Consider the following 23,508-nt stretch of genomic DNA (forward strand, 5'->3'; position numbering starts at 1 on the left):
AGCTACTGATTCAAGGGACAGCTACAGTTTTGAGAGGCATGACATAAACAGCCAGGAGAGACCCCTTAGTCAACTGTCACAGCCCTCAGAATGGCAGGTGATCCTTTGGAGGTAATCCACGGCAGCCTAGTTATGCTCCCGAACAGTGCATTGGATTTACTTGACTTATATCTTCAGGTAGTAATTCTGATATTACTACATTCTTAAAACAACAACAATAACAACAAAATGTTTGGGACCAAACCCAGCTTTTCAACTGCTTTTGTTAGTAAAGGCTTTCTAGAATCCAGTCCCATTCATCCCTTTATATACTAGGTGTGAATGGAGGCTTTTCTGATCCGTGGCAGAACTGCATCAGGGACTGTGTAGCGATTATGCCTCAAAATTTACTAGTGGGCTCCTTATGAAAAAGCCTGGCACCTGTGTTCTGAAGTTATCTACTTTCCACCTATATGCCACTTTTCTTTTGCACCAATACACTATAATTAAAAATCACTGACTGGGCAGTGGTGGTGCACACCTTTAATCCAAGCACTTGGGAGGCAGAGGCAGGCAGATCTATGTGTGTTTGAGGCCAGCCTGGTCTACAGAGAGAGTTCCAGGACAGCTGGGGATGTTACACAGAGAAACCCTGTCTTGAAAAACCCAAAAAACCACAACCAAAAATGAATACTTTTCAGTCAAGAGCAGGGAATATCTGTGTTAAATAAAATTCTAAACATAGATGTCTTTTCTCAGTTTTTGTATTTACTGTGATAAAACTGACATAATAAATTTACTCTTAACTTTTTAGTGACCAGTTCAATATCATGAACCCAGTGCACACTGTTGTTCAATTTTACATTACTAAAATTCTACATTTACTGATAGCCCTGTTCCTACCTTCAGGCAAGCTTGGTAATTGCCATCCAACACTTCATAGCATTTCTGTGACACCAAGGGCTTGCGATACCACCCTCATATATGTCCATTGTTGGCTCATTTCACTTACTGGAAAGCCCTCAAGCTCGTGCCTGCTGTGGCTTTTCTTTTCCAAGGCTGAAGAATACCCAAATTGGATGCATATGCCACATTTTCCTTATCTGTTCATGGGCATTAGATTTCTCCCATATCTTGACTATTCTGATAATGCTGAGACATATTTACAAAACTCTCTCCCAGTTCCTTTTTCCAATCTGTACTCAGAAGCAGATGACTGGGTCACATGATAGCTCTAAGTTTTTCAGTAGTCCATTTTACACAACAGCTTCTTTTTTTCCATCAGAAGTTTTTACAGTCCCATTAGCAGTGCACATGGTTCTTCTTCCCCCACATCCTCTCCAACACCTGCTGCCTTGTGACAGCTGCTATTCTAATGTGAAGAGCATGTCCTTGTGATTTGATTGGCATTCCCAGGTGATTTGTTACACCGAGTGGCACATATGCATGTTCACTTGTTTATCTTTGAAGAAATGGTTATTCAAATTCTACATGCATTTCTAAAAATCTGTTGTTATTCTGATCATTGAGAATGTCTTTCCTAATGATATAAATCCCTCATCTGGTATGTGTTTCAAACTCTCCCATGACTTCTTACGATGTTTCCCCTCTTAACTGTGTTCTATACTGGGCAGAGCGTTCAAGTCTGATACAGTCTTATTTCTCTGTTTGCTTATGATGTTGGTCACATTGAGAAACAACTCTTTACTCAAATGCCATGAAACTTTACGTTTTCAATACATCTTATAATTTCAGAGATAATTTCATATTTATATTTGGTTCTGTTGTGTTTCTATAACAATATTTCTCCTATTCTGGAGACTGAAGTCTAGTAGAACCAATGCTCTCAATATCTAAAGAGGAGGACATGGTCTCTGTTCCTAAGACTGTGCTTGGATGCTGTGCTCTTTAGACAGAGAACAGTGTCTCCTCAGAATGGGAATAACAGAAGGACAAAGAAACAGACAAAAATCACCAATACTGACTGAGAAAGTTTCACATTCTCATCACCAAATTTTTAATTTGCTCCAGTTATCAGTCTGGAAAATCTAAGTCCCAAATCATACCTAAATATCATGTCAATCACATTAACCCAAGTCAAGGCACACTTGTCACAAGGCAGCATCTGTGCTTGGTGTGAGACGGAACTAGAGAGCTGCTGCTACACCATGCAGGGAGCTGAGCTGTAGCAGGCATTCCATCATGTGCTTGGCTATTTTTACTCCTTTGGGGGCCAGCCCCCCAGTTCCATAATAAATACACACATGGAGACTTATTGTTTCTTATAAATGTCCAGCTTTAGCTTGGCTTTTTTCTACAACTTTTCTTAAATTATCCTGTCTACCCTTTGCTTCTGGGCTTTTATCTTTATCTTATATGTCTTTCTTTACGTCTTACTCCGTGGCTTGCTGTGTAGATGGGTGGTTGGCCCCTGTGTCCTCTCTTTCTTTTGTTGCTTCTTGTTCCTTTCTTGGTGTAGGAGGTCCTTCTGTTTGTCTATTGCTTTTAATGGTTAATTAATAAAGAAACTGCTTGGCCTGGTAGGGCAGAACTTAGTTAGACGGAGAAGACAGAAATGAATTCTGGGAGAAAAAAAGTAGAGTCAGAGAGCCGTCATGGAGCTGCCAGGTCAGACATGCCAAATCTTTCCTGGTAAGCCACAACCTCATGGTGATATACAGATTATTAGAAATGGGTTAAGTCAAGATGTGAGAATTAGCCAAAAAGAGGCTAGAGATAATGGGCTAGGCAATGTTTAAATGAATATAGTTTTTGTGTGATTATTTCGGGTGTAAGCTAGCCGGGTGGTTGGGATGACAAGCAGCCCACCCCTCCTGTTACAGAGTAGGGGCTGCCCCTCCTGTTACACTCCCTTCCCAGATTTCTCTTCCAAATTATTCTTTCTGCATGCCAGCCCTGCCTATCCCTTCTCCTGCCTCACTATTGGTCATTCAGCTCTTCATTAAGCCAATCAGGTATTTTAACTGGCAAAGTAACATAATGTCACGGAGTTAAACAAATGCAACATAAAAGAATGCAACACATCTTTGCATCATTAAAACAAATGTTCCACATCATAAACAAATATAACACATCTTAAAATAATATTTCATAACACCATCCCAAAGGGAGGAAGAGCCAAGAAGAAAGGGCAACTGTGTGCCTGCCCAGTAAGTTCACAACTCAACAGGGCAAATCAAAGCCAAAGTCTCAGGACTAAGAAACTTCTCTAACTCTGAACACACTGAGGGGCGTCTGGCTCCTAAGACCCCAGCAGCTCTGTCCCATGTTGGTTCTCACAGGCTGAAGCAGGGTTCTTAAAGCTCTCCCAGGCAAGCACAGCACGTTAGTGGCGTTATACTGTTGAGGGTGGCCATGGCCCCATGGCTTTTCTGGTACTGCTATATTGTGGGATTCTGTCACAGCCTTTCTTGGGACAATTGTCTAAAGACAGCCATGCCTCCCTCACATACATACTCTACCTATGGAACAAGTAGGACATGTTTACCAATGTTGATGGCCTAGACCTTCTGCAAGGATAGCTCTCAGAGACCACACTATACTCTTGCCCACTGAATGAGTACAGGTCTCAGGAAGTCTAGGCACACTGTACAAAGATTAATTTATTCTGATGTTTTTCTTAGGACAAGTACTTTCATGAAAAGGACTTTTCATAAAAGATTTGTTAATGTAGCAATATTCTAGTTAAATAAAAAAAATAAACCATATGCTTTTATGATTAATTTAAATAGGATTTTACTATATAATTTTACTCTGTAAATCCTCACTCCAATTTTGACAGTAATGAACAAGCTGTCCAATTTCTCTTGATTTCATTCATTACTGAGGAAATTGGGCTAGAATGACTGACCTCTCGGGTCCACTTCAATCAGTCAACAGAAGCAGGAATGTGGGGATTTACCAGGGGTCTGTATTCCCAGTTCTACTCTGAGCGCTTTGAATAAATACCATCTCACTGCCAGTTAAGCCTCCCATCCTCGTGGCCAGCTCTGTTTCCTACTGAAACTAGTGTGGTTGGGTCCATCTGAGAAACTTAGACTATTTTTTTCTGGTCATTCCAGCGTCTGAGAGTAATATTTTATTGGTCACACACTTTATTCTGTACATTCAACTCTTTGCTTCTGTTAGTGGGCCTTTATTGTTACATCTTAACCCTTCTCTTGCCCATATACTTCAAGATCAGTAAACAGCTTTCTTTATAGGTCTCAAAGTCTAGCAGACAATGGAATAATCTTGTTTTACAAATTGACAATTAACTTACTCCTCTTATACAGGTTTTCATAGTTTTTGTCAAAAACTCTATTACATTTTTATTTACTTATTATGTGTATATGTGGGGTTCAATGTACATGTGTCATGATATATAGGTAGAAGTCAGAGAACAATTTGTGGGATTGGTTCTCCCTTTCTACTACGCAGGTCCCAGGGATTGAACTAAGGTCATCAGGTTTGGTGGGAAGCACCTTTACCCCCTGAGCCAACCCTCGGTCCCATCAGACGTCCATTCTTTAAGCCTCATCTCCTTCCTCATTCAACAAAGGTAACTTACAATAATACTCTCAACACCTCCATTTTTACATAGAAAGCATTGCATTAATCCTTTGTATAATCTTTATATTAATTTATCATCTATGTGGCTTTTTCACATTCACACCCACAGAATATTCTATTGATCCTTCATCTCAGGAATTCAGAAAGTTCAGACTAGTGACTCACTCTGTACAACACCACATACACATAAATAAGCATCTAAAACTGTTTTCATTAATGTTCAGTGCCATAGTGAGGCCATCAAAAGAGTAACCTTTCCAGTTCCTGCAGGATTTTTTCTCATTGAGTACTGATTTTTGCCAAACCATGATAGGACTGTAAGTAAAATTAGACATCATATAAAATAATGTATTAGTGGAACTTCCTTTCCTAATTTGTTAAGGAGAGAAAATAACTCAATTTAAAAAAAAACTACTAAGCTACAACTTTGAACTCAGAGCACGATAAGGCAAAATACACTCGACTACACAGACAGGCTGACAAAAGCACACACGCTCTGAGCAGTTCGTATGTTGTCAGAAATAGTTCCCAGAGCAAGGGACAGAAAGGGGTGAGGATGAGAGAGACCGTGGTTGGCAGGGATTCTGCTATGCCACCTGACACTCAAGCTGTAGGGCTGTTTCTGCAGGGGAAGGGCTAATCCAAAACTCTGCAGAATCTAATATGACACAATACCGTTAGCCCCCCCCCCCCAAGGATTTCTTTCAAGTGGCTTTCCTTGGGTACCATGTTTCCCTATCTGACTACAATGATGTCAAGGTGGAACTGGGCTATAGCATCTGCACTGATATGCATTCCCTCTACAACAAGAACATTTATACGGCTTCCAACTACACAGACAGTATATTTTGTTACTGTTAAGAAGAATTAGGGGAAACAACAATTATTGCTATATTCTTCAATTCACTAAATAATTACAGTACTGTTAGGGTCCAGATGAACTGCAGTTCCTTTTTCTAAGCACAAACTCTGACCCAGATGTGACCTCAAGACTGCAGGAAGACTACACACCCAGATAAAGCCAGCAAGAATGTCCTCTGGAGCAAAACAGGTCACTGGGGCAGGGAAGCGTGAATAAAACAAATCAGGTAAGGGAGTCAAACAGAGTTTGCACAAACTCTGCTTGCAATACTATCGCTAGTAGCAAGCTAAACATACATAAACAGCAGTGGGAGAAACGAAAACTGCTCGTTCTTGACGTGAACCCAGAGCCTTGTGCTTCTGTCTCCCATTACGTTCTGCCTGTTGTTGCTGTTGTTAGTGTTGTTATCCCCTGCAAATGGCCACGATTTCATCCTGATTGGCAATCTAATACTCCAGGGAATACACGTATCACATTCTCTTCAGTCACTTATTGATTAATGAACAATGCTTTAGTTGATTACATCTCTTGGCATGTATCAACTTTGCTTCAATAAACAAAGGAATGCAGACATCTCTCAGAAAACATATTTCATTTTCTCTGGACACATGCCCAGTGTTAAGACGGCTGGGCCATCTGGTAGTTCTTCTTTTATTTTTCCAGTTATGAGAAACTTTTATACTTTAAGTATAAGGTTAAGTATGAGAAACTTTCATACTTAATGGCAAGATTTAACTTATAGGCTGAGACATTATCTCATTGAATGTTTGATTTGTATTTAGTAATGTTAAACATTTTTCATGAATTTTTGGCCATTTACGTATGATCGTTGGGAAATGATAATGTAGCTCTTAGGTGCTCATTTTAAAGCAAAAGAGCTTGTATGTATAATAAATGTGGTTCCCACAATATTAGTGACATTTAAATTAGAAGTGTGATGTGAACCACAAGTATCTTCACTGTTAGTTATTCATGAAGAGTTTGGTTTGTAACACAAGTGACACATTCAAAACTGATACTTTAGATGCTAAAAGGGGCCAGATGACACAAGTTCAGAAGGAATGAGCCTTTTACGTGGACAGAATCATACAGACCTGTTATGTGAAGGCTTCCACAGCTAAGCTCTACTTTCCTACGTTTCCAATGCAAAGGTTAACTTTTCACACCAGAAACATATTAGTAAATACCTTTGCACATATAATGTCTAATATATTTGTGTGTGTGTTCTGTAGTTATTTTGTAATTATTGGTGGAATAAAAAAAACCTAATTCTCTTTCTTACTTTCTGGGTTTTGTTTTGTTTTGGTTTTGAAACAGAGTTTCTCTGTACAACCTTGGTCCTCCTAGAACTTGCTTTATAGACGAGGCTGGCCTCAAACTCACAGAGATTCACCTGTGTCTGCCTCTCAAGTGCTGGGATTAAAAGCATGCATCACCACAATCCGGCTACTTTCTGGTTTTTAATTTGAAGGAATAAAAAAGAAATCCAAGTGTTAAAAGACTTTAAAAAGGTAAGTCTTCATATTGTTAAAGACACTAAGATGGAGACGTAGAATATTTAAAATATTTTTTATTTATTTTACTTTATGTGGATGAATGTTTTGCCTATATATATGATGGGCCTGGTGCCTGAAGAGTTCAGAAGAGGGTGTTGGATCCCCTGGAACTGGAGTTGCATACGGTTGTGAATCATCATGTTGGTGCACAGTCCTCTGTGAGGGCAAAAACTGTTCTTAACCACTGATCATCTCTTCAGTCCCAAGGACACAGTATATTGTCAAGTAATTCCTTTTCTAGGATCTTAATATGTTCTCAAGGACAATAGGAGTGAATACATGAGTTGTTAGAGACAGTCAGACACATCTGACTCAAAGAAAGGCCTATTCAAGTGTAGCCTCACCAGGGATATTATGTGGCTATTACCAACTACTGCCTCACAGAATGTGATGCCATTTGAATTTAACCTCTGTGGTACTTTTCCATCACCGGGTTCGGCTGAATCATGAGGAGAAAACAAAGTTGAACAAACTCTGGCTGGGAAAACAGTTAAGACACCCAGGTGTGAACCTTTCCTTCAAACTGTCAAGACTGAAAAACAAAACTGAGAAATTCCACCTAGAGGAGTGTAAGGGAATGACAACTACATACAGTGCTTCCTGCATTATAACCTGCAACAGAGGAAAGGCACTAATGCAAAGAATGTATTGATGCAACACAGTCACGTGAATTTAGCGCATTATAACTTACAAAAAACATACTTTAGAAGTTATGGTAAATGTTACCTTAAGTAACGCAGTCATAAACTGAAAACCAAACCAAAACAAAACAAAAAACCCAAATATTATCCTCTATATTTCTATCTGAATTTGATGAAATATATAGTGCTGTGGAATAACCCTCTTGCACACTATAAAGATTTGTCACTCAAACTGGTTTAATAAAACATTGATTGGTCAGTAGTCAGACAGGAAGAAATAGAGGTGGGGTGACCAAACTGAGGATGATGGGAAGGAGAAGGGCAGAGTTGGAGTTGCAAGCCAGACATGGAGAGATCAAGATGGGCATGCTGTACTGAGAAAATGTACTGCCAAGTGGCAGAGCATAAATAAGGAACATGGGTAAACTTAAAATATAAGAGCTAGGTAATAATGAGCCTGAGCTATTGGTTGAGCCTTTCTAAGTTATATTAAGCCTCTGTGTGGTAATTTGGGAAATGGCTGCTGGGTACTTGGGACTGAGAGACTCTGAGACAGGAAATTTCCACATACAATATAGTCCATGGAAAGCTGCTATTGTAATTCCACCATGTTTAAGCTTTCCTTAAATAGTCTAAAATGTTCATGCTTGCAAATAGACTGATTTATGTATTAGCAGCACCTGCTCTATTATATAACTATTGAAATGTCACTAATATTCTGATAGGAGTATCCAATCTTTTAACCCTGTGATATGACATCATCTTCTTCAAAGTTCAGGTAAGGGATCTGTGAAATTGAATGATGAAAAATATCGGAAAATTCTCACAGTATTTTTTAATTAAGATTTACAACTTGGTGTTGCACTACATTCAGAGCGATCTCTAACTGCATGTTTGGGCCTAGGTTGGAGAAGCCAAAGGGAGAAGAAAATAGAGTGTCCTCAGACCATCTGTAGCTATTTAACATCCTAGCTCAACCACCTGAGCTCAAATGCTTTGTAAACACTGACGGATTTCAAAAAAGCATGTACCACCTATCATGAATTATCTGGGCACATATGAATCTAATAGCCCAGCACACTGAAAATATAATCTATATTCAGTTTGTATGCCTTAGTTACTTTTCTGCTCTTGTGAAGAAACACCAAGATAGTGGCAATTCTTATAAAGGCAAACATTATCCTTGTCTTGTCCATTATCATCATGGCTGAAAGCAAGGCAGCATGCAGGCAGACAAGGAGCAGGAGAGGTAGCTGAGAGTTCTAGTTCCAGACTGGCAGGCAGCAGGAAGAAAAATGCCACAGTAGGCCTAGTTTGAGCATCCGAGACCTCAAAGTCCACCCCCACAGTGAAACACTTTCTCCAACAAGGCCACAGTGACTCCCCAAGGCCATACCTTCTAATAGAGTTACTTCCTATACGCAAATCATTCAAACACATGAGTCTGTGGGGGCCATTCCTATTTGAACGACTATAAGAGGAAGGGTTTATTTGGCTTACATATCCAGAATTATAGTCCCCTGAGGGAAGCCAAGTCAAGAACTCAAATAGGGCAGGAATCTGGAGACAGGAAATGATATAGAGGCCATGGAGCAGAGTTTATTCACTGGCTTGCTTCCCATGCTTGCTCAGCCTGCTTTCTTATAGAACCTAGGACCACCAGCCCAGGGATGGCTCCACACACAATAGGCTGAGTTCTTTGCCTTTAATTTACTAATGAAGAACACGCCCTACAGGCTTATCTACAGTCTGCAGCAGGCACTAGGCTGGACTGTCTTAGGCGAGTAATTCTCGTGCTGCACAGTCATTTCTTTAACACCACTCACAATGCTTTCACCCAATAGCACATTCTGCCATTTTCCAAGTTTGACACTGAAAAACACAGGCAAATTTAATCTCTCCAGCAAAGACTTCATTTCCTAAGGGGTTTATTGGGCACTCAATCTCAGCCACAGCTGTGTCTGGAATTGACATGTGCACCTATAAATAGTAAGAATGATAATCCATGTTAGTTCTACAGGAAGGGCAAATGAAGGTCAATAAGGCAATGACATTTCCACAGTGCCAGTGTTACAGTGGTTTCCAATATTGTTTCCTTATTTCCAATGACAAGAGGCTATATAACATTTAGCACAAAGTGCAACCCTCACAATGAATTTGTAGAGATAGATATTTCATGTTATATAGTATCTGAAAATCTATAAGGTAAAACAAGAAGAAACCAATGAGGAGACATTAAATATGATCAAAGAACTCCCGGGGAAAAGAGGAAAGAAAACACGAAATTTTTATAAGTAATTAACCTTGCTAGAGACAAGTTAAGCAGGAAGCAACTAGAATACCAAGGACATCCTTTAAGTTTTTTTCAAAGTTATCAAAGCGGACAACACAGTAAAAATATGCACATGCTATCCACCTGATACAGTAAAGTGGGCCTGGGGAACCTTGAGAATCTTCCACTGTATTTGTATGACACAGATGAACGTTCTACTCACATTATTTCCCTGGGCAGATGAAAAGGAAAGTGGGAACCTGTTCATTTCAAAGTAATTATCACCAATAGCTCAAACTGATAGACATCCTCACTCTGATCTTCAAGGCTCTGCTATGAACCCCATTCCTCCTGCACCTCATCTACTGATACTCTTACTTCATCTCCTCTTCTCCTCTGAATGCTCCAGAAGCCAGGGATGCTCAGCTGCTGAAACCCATCAGTGCCATCAGCTTTTCCTCAACTGTCTGGCCCACACCGAGGATTCTAACCCTGACAATTGTACACTTTCTATCCACCCCATGCACTGACTCCACTGCACACAGTCTACCTCCTGTCCTAGCAATAGGGGCATACTTCTTGTAGTGGAGGTGGTTTGGGTCAGTTTTCTTCTGGTCAAGGGGCATTCCACATTTGTCACACCATGGACATTCGGTAACTTTCTGTGAGGACGGCTGAGAGGTCAACAGAGGCCCTAGTTATAAGAGCATTTCAGTAACATCCACCTGAAAGAATACTAGTATTGCTCCATAAATATTAATATATAAAGTCCACGTCTTTGACAAAATTGATATTTTTCTTTGATATAGTTTCTGAATACACAGACACTATTTTACAAAGGGGTTAAAAACTACAGATAAAGATAAGAGGAGGTGCCCTGTTCTGCTTTTGAGCCTAAGTCCAGCCCAAGGCCTTAGAACAGTTCCAAGTGCAGTTCCAAGAACAGAGCAGCAAAAGCAACAGGACTGGACAGTATGTACACTGAAAACTTTGTACAGGTAGGACCAGTTAGGAGCAGCCATCATAGACTATGAGATCCCCTTTTCCCTTAGCTCCCACCTGAAACAGCATCACACCAGGCAAGGCTTGTCATTCCTTCACGAACAGGCTAACATGGGGACCGGAAGATTGACACTCTGCTCTTTGTTGTCAAGAACACTGTTTCAATGTCACTGCTAGAAGGCTACTTCTGCTGACAGGTAAATGGGTGTTCCAGCAGGAATGGTCAAGAAAAAACTGAAATGATCTCATATGCAGTCTGCTGAGTGTCTACCTTGTGTGACCCTCCACACCCCACTTCCTAACTTCCGATGAGGTCTGTCTCATCTATATGCACACACCATTATTATCCTGGAGGGCCATTGCCCTACACTCTTAGGTAGAGGCTAAGGCTAGAGAAACAGACAGCTTCTCCTACTCATATGTGCTTGAGTTTTTAATTTTAAATAAAAATTACCATATTAAAATGTAAGGAAGAACAGTATTGTAATAACATCGGCTACTGCTGAAAAGGGGCTTTCATCTGGTATCGACATGATAGTGTCTCAGTGAGTACCTACAGCATTTCAGTGAAAGCAAAGAAACACAGTTTTCACCTTTGCCTTGAATGCAGTCGTATTAAAAACAACTTCTGTTCAACTGAGTTTAAAGATTCCAATAATTGCAGCTCCCAACTGTCTCAATAACTGTTTCTTATCATTCCAGTAACAGAAATTCCCAGATTAATATGCACTGCATAGACTACTGGAGAAAACTATTTGCTGGCAAAATAGGCAAATGAAACTTCATTTTGTATGAAGGGTTTTTTAAATTTCAGCTAGTTTCATCAAAATTTATCAGTTTTTATTTGCATAAAAGTAAGTAGACTATAGGCCAGGTGGTGGTGGCGCACGCCTTTAATCCCAGCACTTGGGAGGCAGAGGTAGGTGGATCTCTGTGAGTTTGAGGCCAGCCTGGTCTACAAGAGCTAGTTCCAGGGCAGCTAGGAACTAAAGAACCCCTGTCTCAAAAAAAAAAATAAAAAATTGAAATGTCATTAATAAAGCAAGTTTTCTTATTTAAAATATTATTTGAAGCCTTGTTCATCTCTGGCAAGTCTCAGACTTCTCCAAGTATAATTACAAACACATAAAAATGATGCCTCTAAATGATAAAACTCATCAGCAAACTGAGGAACGCTTACATGTGCAGAAGGACGCAAATGTAGTCATAACTCCCACACTGCCCTTTCCATCAAGGATCTTCAAGTACCATTAAGTCCTTTTGAAAACAGGAGCTCAGAGCAAGGGTAGACAGGGAACACATCATGCTGCTCACCACGCCAGCCGCCTCCGCGAGGGCGCTGCCTACTCACAGGCACCCCCGCCGTGACAGAGCACAAAGCACATGAGTAATGAAAACGCACCCGGTGCTCTGCTGCAGTGTCCTCGGGAGCTGGTGCCCATGGCAACGCACCAGCATCGCTTCGTTAAGGCCCATTCCAGACACGCAATGCTTTTCTTCTTTTGATGTCTTTGGCATTTTACTCAACCTCTGGAAAACAACACCCACTAAAGAAGGGCGTGGTCACTAGAAGGGCTCTGCAGACTCAAGGAGACCAGGCAGGGGTGGGATGTCAGCAGGTCATTGTTAGAGCTGCTGACCTGTGTGAAGCTGGCCACTGTCAGCTATCTCATTGTGTTTGCGTTAGGCTGCCAGCAGCAAACAGTTGCAGGGGAGAAACAGGCTAGCAGATGCCATCTTACTGAAGTTGACTGCAATGTCTCGTGTTCTATCAAAAGTATCACCTGCGATACTAATAATGACAACTAGGCACACTCATACTTGGATTATAAAATTCAGTCAAATATGTAATTTACAGTATCAGTTAACAAGTAAAAGAATCATTTAGTCTTTAATCATTAGTCAAATTAAAATCTTCAGTGAACCAGTTTATATTAACATAGATTATCAAATTTATTCTACCATATACAAAAAAACATAAAACAAATTCCACTGAATTAGGATTTTGTTTATTTGTAACATTAAAAACTTCATGCCAATATGGTAGCTTATGCCTATAATTCCAGCACTCTAGAGGCAGAGGCAGAAGCAGGCATGTGTTAGTGAATATGAGGTCAATTTGATCTACAAAACAAGTACTAGGCTTGCCAGGGCTACATGGGGAAACCCTATCTCAAAACACCAAAAAATTAAAACATATAGACCAACTACAAGTTTTGTATGAACATTAATTTGAGCATTACTTTCCTGTCCTTTTTCTTGGCTACTGAAGAGTGATATTTAACTGGCAACTTTATGTAAGGAAACGTCTCTTCATACTTTCAGCTCTCTCTTAGCGAGTCAGGAGCCACGCTCCTTAGTCCTTGTCAGCTGGGTTTGCCCTTTCTCTATGAAGAGAGGAAGAAACAGATGTCAGGACCTAGTTACCAAGTAACCTGCAGCTGTCAGTGCCAGGGATTTCTCAGCTGACTTCATACCCATGAGGTCACATGACTGAAACTGATAATGTTAAAATCAAATGAAAACATTAAAGTTCAACATGAAGGAGAGTAAAATTCTTACTTTTTAAAATAATTTACTCCTTTGGCAAAAAAAAAATGTACTGAAACTTAGCTGCAGAAATTACAGAGCAGACTAATTAAAAGGAAGAATTCTGGCAACTGAAAGGTTTCTACAGAAGCTCAGAGGGGCTTATGAGATAGATGTTAATAACCATGTCTAAATTCCTAACCCCAAATACTCAGACGAAAGAAATGGAATGAACTCACTTTTGTCTTTTAAATCATACTATTAAACTGAGATATATTTTTATGATATCCAAAACTTTCATAAAACTCTACAATAATCCTAAGAGTATTAAAGGTGTAAGTCATCTTTATATTTAGTTAACTTTGTGAGTTTGTCAAAGGCCAAGTTTCTGTGTGACCTGAGAACCAATATTCCCTCACTTCAGGAAGATATGAATTCAAGAGAAGGGGTAGCCGCCAAACTCCAGTGAAGAGACCTTTAGGCCTTCCTAAACTGTTGTACTTGGTGGTCTAGTGTTAGAGCTGATGCCTGCTGTGCTCTCTGTGGCAGTGCAGATCTGACCAGACAAACAAGCAACAGCTTCCTGGACTCTACAGCATGCCTTAAGTCCATCATTTGTCAAAAGCCAAATCAAACCCATGCTTTCATTTGAGTTGTGAAATGGGGGTCTGATGTGGGAGTGTCATATATCAATCTGTTGATTTCATTGGTTAATTAATAAAGAAACTGCTTGGCCAGATAGGTTAGAACATAGGTGGGTGGAGTAAACAGAACAGAATGCTGGGAGGAAGAGGAAGTGAGGAAGATGCCATGCCGCTCCTCTCCAGGGCAGACACGATGAAGCAAGCCGCCAGGTCAGACATGCTGAATCTTTCCTGGTAAGACTGGTGCACACAGATTACTGAATACAGTAAAAGAATACAGTTTCCGTGTAATTATTTCTGGGTATAAGCTAGCCAGCCGGGAGCCGGGAGGCAGGAATGCAGCCCGCAGCTCCCACTACAGGGGTCATCTTATGGAAAGGCCTTCCTGCTCCTGTGGTTGCTTCCCACTGCTATTTAGAACTGAGCTTCAGTTGTATTTACCCAACAATCAGGAAGCAAGTAGGTAAAGTATTCATAACTCAAAAGACAATGTAAATGAAGACAGGGTCATCTTGGAATATCCACTTTAAACTGGAATTCTCAAATACATATTTGGCTTTACGATTCCAGAGGGATTATTTCTCTGACAAGGGCAGGGCCACTGAAATCTTTGCAGATACATTTCAGAAATGGTTTGCACACTGGACAGTTGCAAAGCGGTTACTAACCTTGTTTGAAATGGATACAATAGTACCATGGGTAGAACAAATGACAGCCATCAATCAAACTACTGGCAACTGTAAAATGTTAGGCAAAAGTATCATACACACACACACACACACACACACACACACACACACACACACGACACACGAAGCTGGAGAAAGGCTATTTAGGAGAATGAAGGGACCAATGAGGAATGGACAAGGGCAGGGAAGAGAAAGGGACGAATATAAGCAAGGTACAACAATACGTAGAAAAATGTCACACAAAAAAACATTACTTTGTATGCTAAGTAAAAAGTAAAACATAAAAGTAAAGTAATCTCACAATTATTCTAAGAATAAGACTTTAGAAAAAAATAAATATATGCTATGTGATGCTATTTTCACAAAGGTTTAAGAAATGCTAACCAACAGAACAGGCAGTGTGCCAGTGGCTGATTGGGGTGCTCCAGAAAAGCCAGGGAGGAACCACAGGGAGAAAACAGAGAACAGGAGGGTGTCAGATGTGTCCACTGCCTTGTTGGGGTAAAGGGTTCAAAGAATTATATACATGTCAATAAATAAATACTTTATACACACTAGTCTGTGCATCAAACATATCCCATTAAGTCAGTTTTTAAAAAGAAAGGAAAGAAAAAAATCATGGTTATAAGAAGTGAAGCTGTTTGGCTGTTATTTTCTCAAAAGTAAAGCGAGCTTCACTCTTTAAAGAAAAAGCCTAATAAGTTTTATGGCCAGGGATAAAAAAAAATCTTTCAAATTAAAATTAAAATTATAGAAAACATGCTTTTGTTACTATGAGCCTGAGAGTGTCCCCATTACTTTCCTAATGAGATTACATGTGACATTAATGAATGTGCTCCCTGGATATTATATAATGAACTGTGTCACTATTAGAAAGATCTGTATATGCTAATGACCTGATATTTTCCAAATGACTCAATCATGCTGCAGAATCATGCATGGACAAAAGACACATTTTAATTGCATATCAACCAATGAGCTTAATATAAACTTGCAAGGAAAGCTCATTAATAGTGTTTTAGATTCCACAACAAAACTAGTTTTTTAGAAAATGTAGCAAAATCTACCGTGGTAGGCAGGACAGAAAGATGGTGTCGCACACATGCCCCATTTTGATCCCAGGATACTATGAACATTAGATATCGCTCTCATACATATGTTCAGTCAGAGGGCAGAGCTGACCTTCTTCCAGGGCGATTATCTAAGTGGATTCAGTCTCATCACAACAAATCCCCAGCAGGTAAGGAAAATGTAAATCTGAGAAATCTAATACCCATGGAGTATCTGGCAGGCCAAACGTGGGAACCCCAGGCCATACAGACAGGACAGGAGTCTGCCAATACCGGAGCAATCCTGATAGGAGATCAGCCCCAAAAGTCCCCAGGTGAGAGCTAGGCCTCACATTTTAAAAAAGGCTTGAGAAACTCCAGTCAAGATTCAACTTCTAATGGACACTACGGTGAGGTAATAAAGGAGTTACTTTAAGCTCCTAGACGACAGGCATTTATTACGAGCTACACACTTGTCAATCAAAGCAGGCATCAAGTTGAATGAATCATACTGCTGAGTTTTATCTCCAAGGAAGTCCACAGGAGTGGAAAGTGCAAAGTGAAGAGAGGAAAGAAAAGAAAAAGGAAACAAGCAAAGAAAATATGCTAAAATACTGATCAGATAAACCACATAAATTTTACCAAGGGGAATGCTTTACAGTAATGCCAGCAGGAGGGTGGAAATGACTGGTAATTAGGAAACAATCACAAGTCAAATGGACAGAAAAAGTCAAGACACGAGCAGCACTGTGGCACAGAAAGAGCACAGCCTGCTGCCTCGAAGGCGTTCCCTTTCATAACGTGTGCAGAACAGCAGTGTATACTCGCCATTGCACCGCCATTCGTGTGCCTGGCTATTGTACACAACAACTCTCTTGGGCTTTATCCAGCTCATGTTTGCCATCCGAACCTGGCACCCATGCTAATGAGTTACTTTTCTTCAAGTTTGGCCTACTCCCAAATCTAGGCTTTTTTTTTTTTGGGTAGCATTTCTTGCTAACCAAGAGCTTCCTCTGTACCTACACAAATATCAGCATGCATTTATGCTTAAACATCCTATTCTAATAATAACTCTATGCTACTCAACCGTTCCTAAGTTTTTAGAATGTGCTTGTTCACATCCAGATCACAGACAGTTCCATTTTGATTAAGTTAGTGAGAATCTATGTGTGCTGCAGTTATGTTAACAGATGGAGTATTTCAGCCGCAGACTAAGTAGTGTGAAAAGACAGGATGCTAACCCAAACCAGTGGACGCATTCTACAGGCCGCATTGACCAGGGAATCTACAGAACTGGGTTACAGTTACTAATAATTTTCAAATTCCTTTTCTAAAATTTTTTAAATTTCTTCTTTTAAAATAAGTGAGGTAGGCACTAAAAGGGCCAAGCAAACACTTTTGGGTTATGAAGCACTGTAAACTGTTTATCTCTGTAATTGTCCAAAACAAGAGAACCAAGAAAAACCTTAAACAGACCATGTCAGTTTGAGGTTGCCCATGTTTGCCGCTATAAGTTGTTGAGGAGCTAGAGGCATGAAAGTGTCCTGAGAAGATCCCCAGCCTTGTGTTAGCATGAACACAACACATGGTTCACGAGTGGCCGTGAAAGAATGTGTGGAGATGGATTTCAAAATGACAGACAAGGACAAAACAGAAGATGGTTCCTGCAGTGCTATCGAGTCACACTAAGGCTCAGTTTTTCTAAGCACCTTTTACACATAAATATTATATATAACTGAACTCCATGTGTAACTACAGTCTAATAAATCTGTCTCAAAAATGTTGGCTTTTCAAGAAGCTATAAAAATATTGAGCATTTTTGTAGGCTTTGTTATCAGAAAAATGTCATACAAAACTCCTTGAAAACTTTACAAGGAAATATCAGAGACTGAACATAAAAATGCAATAAAACATGATATTAAAATGTCATCAAGTAAATCGCTCAAATAACATTACCTGGGACCAGTTCCATAATGATGTAGACAGGCTGTCTTTGTGTGCACACGCCTATAAGTTTGACAATATTGGGGTGATCATATTGCTTGAGAATTCTAGATGTGAAAAAAGTATATACATTTATCAGTTAAATAAAACAAAGTTTATTTATGATCATTACCATAATGTGTGCAATTAGAATAAACTTTAATCATAACACAATTTTTAAAATATCAGTATGACTTGAAAATACTGATAAGCTAAATGCCCATCAACAGGTATTGATAAATATGGGCAGCATAGCACAAGTGCAAATGAGCTGTTCATCCTTAAATACTTCTTTAAAAATTAGTACCCACTCCGATGCTTAATAATCAGGCTAATTAGGAACGACACATGGAATCTGCTTCAAAACATCTAGTCATCCTCAAATCATCCCACGCTGGCAAATGTTACAGACATCACTTCACTACATGAGAGGTTTCAGACAGCAAAAACAAGAGTTCTTAAAAAATGTCCTAATAGAAGTGTTCAATTAAGAGTTTCAACCGAGGCTGAGGCTCATTTGGTGTGGTCATTTGGAAAAGCACAGTATTTCAGTAGAGGTTGCACAGTAGGAGGACTTCAAGCATGGGTTAAAAACAGAACAGAACCCTTTTTACCCTGATATTATAACTCACTCCTCCGGGAAAACTGACACATTCTTTCATATGAAAATGAAAAAAAAATAACTAGAAAAAACATATTTCGTGCATACACAAATAAAGAACAAACTTTAAGTACAACATTTTAGATTTAAAATAATGATCCATAAATGAAAATAAACTAGGAAAAAAATATAGAGATAAAGAAAATACTAGCAATGACTTAGCAAAATTTCTAATAGAAATTAAAAGTCAAGTTTGAAGAATATTTGACTTTAATCCAAAATGTTGCTGGACGGTGGTGGTGCATGCCTTTAATCCCAGCACTCATGAGGCAGAGGCAAGTAGTTCTCTCTGTGTTTGACACCAGCCTGGTTTACAAAGAGAATTTCAGGACAGCCAGAGCTACAAAGAGAAACTCTGTCTTAAAAAAAAAATAAAACAACAAAATCAAAAACAAAACAAAACAACAACAACATCAAAAAACCAAAATGACATTTGTAATGTTGAAAGATGGTAATGAAGAAACTGCACAGAACAGCTATATGATGTAACTGATGCCAGAATAGCCAGCTATATACAGCTGATGGCTATGGAGGAATAGTCATAAGCTTTAGTGAACAGAACTTATATGTCTAATATCAAACTTCATAATTTCAGCTAAAAATAAATTAAACCTTTTAATTCACAAAGTAATCACAATTTTAAAAGAAACATGTTTTGAATCACTGTTAAGCAGCTGCTGACTGTCCACAGAATTTCCAATAATGCACATGAGAAGACTGCAACTCCATTCCTCAGACAGCACTTAAGGACTTAGTATTTACTCTATGGCCACAGACGTATTTAGACTATGACTGGAGATGTGCATGAAGACATCCACGCCATGAGCGTAGTTCCCTCACCCCGCTGTCTCCTGACCTCACCCATCCTTCCTTCATCTCCCACTCATACTTCTATTTCATTTACCCTGCTCAAATCATACTTTCATTTTTAAATATGCAATTGGTATAATTGATCTCATAAATAGGCACATTAGTTTTAGTTCTCTGCAGAACAGGGATAGGTAAGATGGACCATTCAATTTGAGTTAAGAATATAATATAGAGAAGAAAGTCACCTTAAAAAAGAACAGAAAAAGAAATCTGAGATTCTTGAGAAAGGAATCAAATGTATAATACCCAGAAAGAGTACAAGATACATAAATACAGCTAACGGTATATATGAGCTATGCAAATGTGAATACAGCATTACATATAAACACATGTGTGTAGTAAAATAAACAATGCTGCAGTGCTTTTAAGGACCTGGAGAACAATTGCACTACTGATGGTCCATTGCTACCATGCCTGACTAACTGGTCTCCAGGCTAGCTCAAACCAGAAACTGTTCCCTCACCATGAAAGTGCTCACTTCGGAAGGGCATAGAGGTGCTGACTTCCACATCGGCAAATCAGAGCTCAGGAGATGTTTTAAAACTTCCCTCATAGTGAATTTAATTCAACAAATTGATCAACAGTGAATTACAAATACAAACTTTATATTATTTTAAAGAACTCACTTGGCTTCCTGTAGAAACTTTATTTTTAGTTCCTGAGGAAGATCTTCCTTGCATGTTTTAACAGCGACAGCGGTTTTATCCTTCAGTGTGCCCTTATATACTTCACCAAAATTCCCCTGAAAAGGATAGAAGCATTGTTGGACATGCCTGACAACCCACAAATCTTTGCTAAAAATTCAAGAGAGCATAAAATGAAGTATTTTGAGTTAACTGTTTATTACTGTCTTCGGATCGCAGTGATTATGGGCAACAGTCCTCCACAGTGCCACAGGTTAATCTTCACTGGAGAAAACTTGGGTTCTTTTAATGCTTGGCTTTGGCAAAAGGAGAAGCCCACATTAACACCGCTGTAAGTACAGAGGGTTTCTCCCACCAACTTTACCCCTTAAGCACTCTACTTTATTAAATTATGATCAGTGTGATTAAAGATAAAGCAAAGATTCTGCGAGGGAACTGCTGGCATTGATCCACCCGTCAGGTCTGCTGCAGAAACAGGTTGTTGGCCAGGGCGGAAAGGAGGCTCACTCAAGCGTCAGTGTCACCAGTGGGGACCAGCACTGATCATGTTCCTCTACAGCTGGCGTCTACTTTGATACATAAGCCTTATAGTCGATGCATTTAGGAAGAGAAGAAATCCACAGTACAGGAAAGATCAATATGACTAACACCTTCTCAAAGAACTTGATTTTCAGTATTCCTTAGGTTCTTACTATAGGCTTTAAGTCGGAACTCTGTCCTCTGTTCTTAGGATTCCCAGCTTCGAGACTTTGTCACTGGGCTGTCTCCACTATCCCTCAGCATGGCTGTCACCCACGGAGAACACTCCCTTTGTTCACTGGCCCCTTGAACTCAAGTGTCACTGCCACCCCACCTGCTCTGACATGGCTAAAGCCCCGAGCCCTGCCACCACATCAACTGTAAACTCAGGACAAAAACCTCTGCGGCTCTTACTATGGCTTGGCCGCTTTTTTAGATTATTTGCAATCCCAGTCTTTCGGGTAACCAGTTTGTATTCTACTCTCTTTTCAACACTCCCCTCATTCTTAGCTGCTGCTGCTGCTGTTGCTTCGGAAACAAAAACAAAACAAAACAAACCCCAAAGTAAATCCAATGAAATCACTGGACTCTCAGTCACGTATCTGCCCGCCATCTTCCTCTCTGAGTCACAGATGAGACACAAAGTTTATGTGTGGACATCATGTGCTAATGTTGCACTGTGAGCATTTCACGTTGTCCTTTCCCAGCTACAGACGAACATGCCGTTCTTTCTCTTACAGAATAGCTGTCGATGTGGCTGCCACTGCTTTAGCGTCAGAGACGGAGTTACAGCCTCACTAATCTCAGGCCTCTCTTAAATCATTCTGACTGGGCTGCAACAAAACTGCCTAGCCATCACCACTAGCATTTGCAAACCCATGGTTACTTCTTAGTCAGGAGCTCCCCTGACTCCCCTCCAGCATCTGGCACCAACAGCAGTCTCCCTCCCTGTCTTAGCTTCTCCTAGTTTCTAATTAATAACAGCTCTGGTTTTCTGTCTTCCTAATTGATTGCCTTTTTCTTTTCTCTTTTTTTACACAACTTCCTTTGAGGACTGCTTTTTCTTCCCCTAGCCTCTTGGTGCTGGAATGACCAAGGCTCAGTCCTTACCCTCTTCTCTATCTAGGCCCGCACCCAACTACTCTATTTATATCTGCAATCGTCATCTTGTTTAACCTCAGCACTTGTTACTCAGCTGGCTTTCCTCACTGTCTTGTAGAAATCTAATAAAGTTGATGTGTCACACGCTTTTAACTTTGTTTCCAGAAACCTGCTCCACTTAGAGCTGGTCTCTCTCTTCTCTCTCTCTCTCTCTCTCTCTCTCTCTCTCTCTCTCTCTCTCTCTCTCTCTCTCTCTCTCTCTCTCTCTCAATCCCTACAACATCCATTAAGATACACAATTGGTCCAACTTCAAAATGCATCTAAATTTATTTCCTCCCAGCTGCGACCCCGCCCTAGCACCTGTTTTCACTCACCTAACTGCAGTTCTCACCTAAGGCCCAGAGCCACCTTCCCAAAGTAAATTACGCTGCTCTCCAGGAAGTCACGGGCCAGCTCCACACACACACCCACGCTGGGAGTCAAAGGTGTTAGGAAACCCAGGCAGGCCCTGAATCCAGTGCGTCCTCCTCACCTTGCTGACTTCCTCCTATAATTCCCTTTACTTGTTTGATCACAACCAAACTGAGTCTTTTCCTCGGCAGGTGAGTTCTGCACTGGCTAATCACTTTGTGTAACCCTCACTGGCAGCTGTCCACACAGCTTGGTAGTGGTTCCGGCAAGTTCTAATTCAAACGTAATCAGTAATAAGATATGCCTGGACTATTCCCTTTAAGAATGGCAACTCTGTCCAGTGCTCCAGTGTGGATCTCTGTCTCTATCTCCATCCCTCGCCAGATGAAGGTTCTATGGTGATATGAAGATATTCATCAGTATGGCTATAGGATAGGATCATTTCAGGTTCCCTATCCTCAGCTGCCCCAGGAACTAACTAGGGACCTCGCCTTGGGCACCTGGGAGCCCCTCTAGGTCCAAGTCTCTTGCCAACCCTAAGATGGCTCCCTTAACTAAGATATATGCTTCCCTGCTCCCCTATCCAACCTTCCTTTATCCCAATCATCCCGTTTCCCCAAGTTCTCCCCATCCTCCCCTTCTCACTTTTCTCTCCCCATCTCCCCTTTCCCCCCTCCCACCCCACCCCCAATATCCCGATTTTTTGCCTGGCAATCTTGTCTACTTCCCATACCCAGGAGGATAGCTATATGTTTTTCTTTGGGTTCACCTTCTTATCTAGCTTCTTTAGGATATCAAATTATAGACTCACTGACCTTTATTTATGGCTAGAACCCAATTATGAGTGAGTACATCCTGTGTTCATCTTTTTGGGTCTGGGTTACCTCACTCAGGATAGTATTTTCTATTTCCATCCATTTGCATGCAAAATTCGAGAAGTCATTGTTTTTTTACCGCTGAGTAGTACTCTAATGTGTATATATTCCACACTTTCTTCATCCATTCTTCCATTGAAGGACATCTAGGTTGTTTCCAGGTTCTGGCTATTACAAATAATGCTGCTATGAAGGGGTGCACCCACCCACGGAGACAGTGGTGCTGATCTATTGGGAGCTCACCAAGGCCAGCTGGACTGTGACTGAAAAAGCATGGGATAAAACCGGACTCTCTGAATATGGTGGACAATGAGGGCTGCTGAGAAGCCAAGGACAATGGCACTGGGTTTTGATCCTACTTCATGTTCTGGCTTTGTGGGAGCCTAGCCAGTTTGGATGTTCACCTTCCTAGACATGGACGGAGGGGGGCGGACCTTGGACTTTCCACAGGGCAGGGAACCCTGACTGCTCTTTAGACTGGAGAGGGAGGGGAAATGGAGTGGGGGGAGGGGGAGAGGAGAGGGAGGCTGGGAGGAGGTGGAAATTTTTTTTTCAATAAAAAAAATAAAAAAATTAAAAAAAAAAAAAGAATGGCAACTCTGACTAACATGCAACCCCAAGCCACCCCACTTTTTTCAGGACTCAGTG

General features: G+C 40.4%; 1 protein-coding gene across 3 annotated transcripts in view; it reads right to left on the reverse strand.

Annotated features, from left to right (window-relative positions):
- Positions 1-23,508, reverse strand: part of Fer (FER tyrosine kinase) — a 328,203-nt gene that overhangs the window by 88,366 nt on the left and 216,329 nt on the right. For all 3 annotated transcript variants that reach the window (XM_075952223.1, XM_075952224.1, XM_075952225.1), the window contains 2 exons: positions 19,936-20,051; positions 17,752-17,846 (listed from right to left, as the gene is read on the reverse strand). In XM_075952223.1, coding sequence (XP_075808338.1) covers positions 17,752-17,846; positions 19,936-20,051 — 211 coding nt within the window. The remainder of the gene's footprint in view (positions 1-17,751; positions 17,847-19,935; positions 20,052-23,508) is intronic.

This window comes from Microtus pennsylvanicus, chromosome 17 (assembly GCF_037038515.1).
Source record: "Microtus pennsylvanicus isolate mMicPen1 chromosome 17, mMicPen1.hap1, whole genome shotgun sequence".
Taxonomy (NCBI): domain Eukaryota; kingdom Metazoa; phylum Chordata; class Mammalia; order Rodentia; family Cricetidae; genus Microtus; species Microtus pennsylvanicus.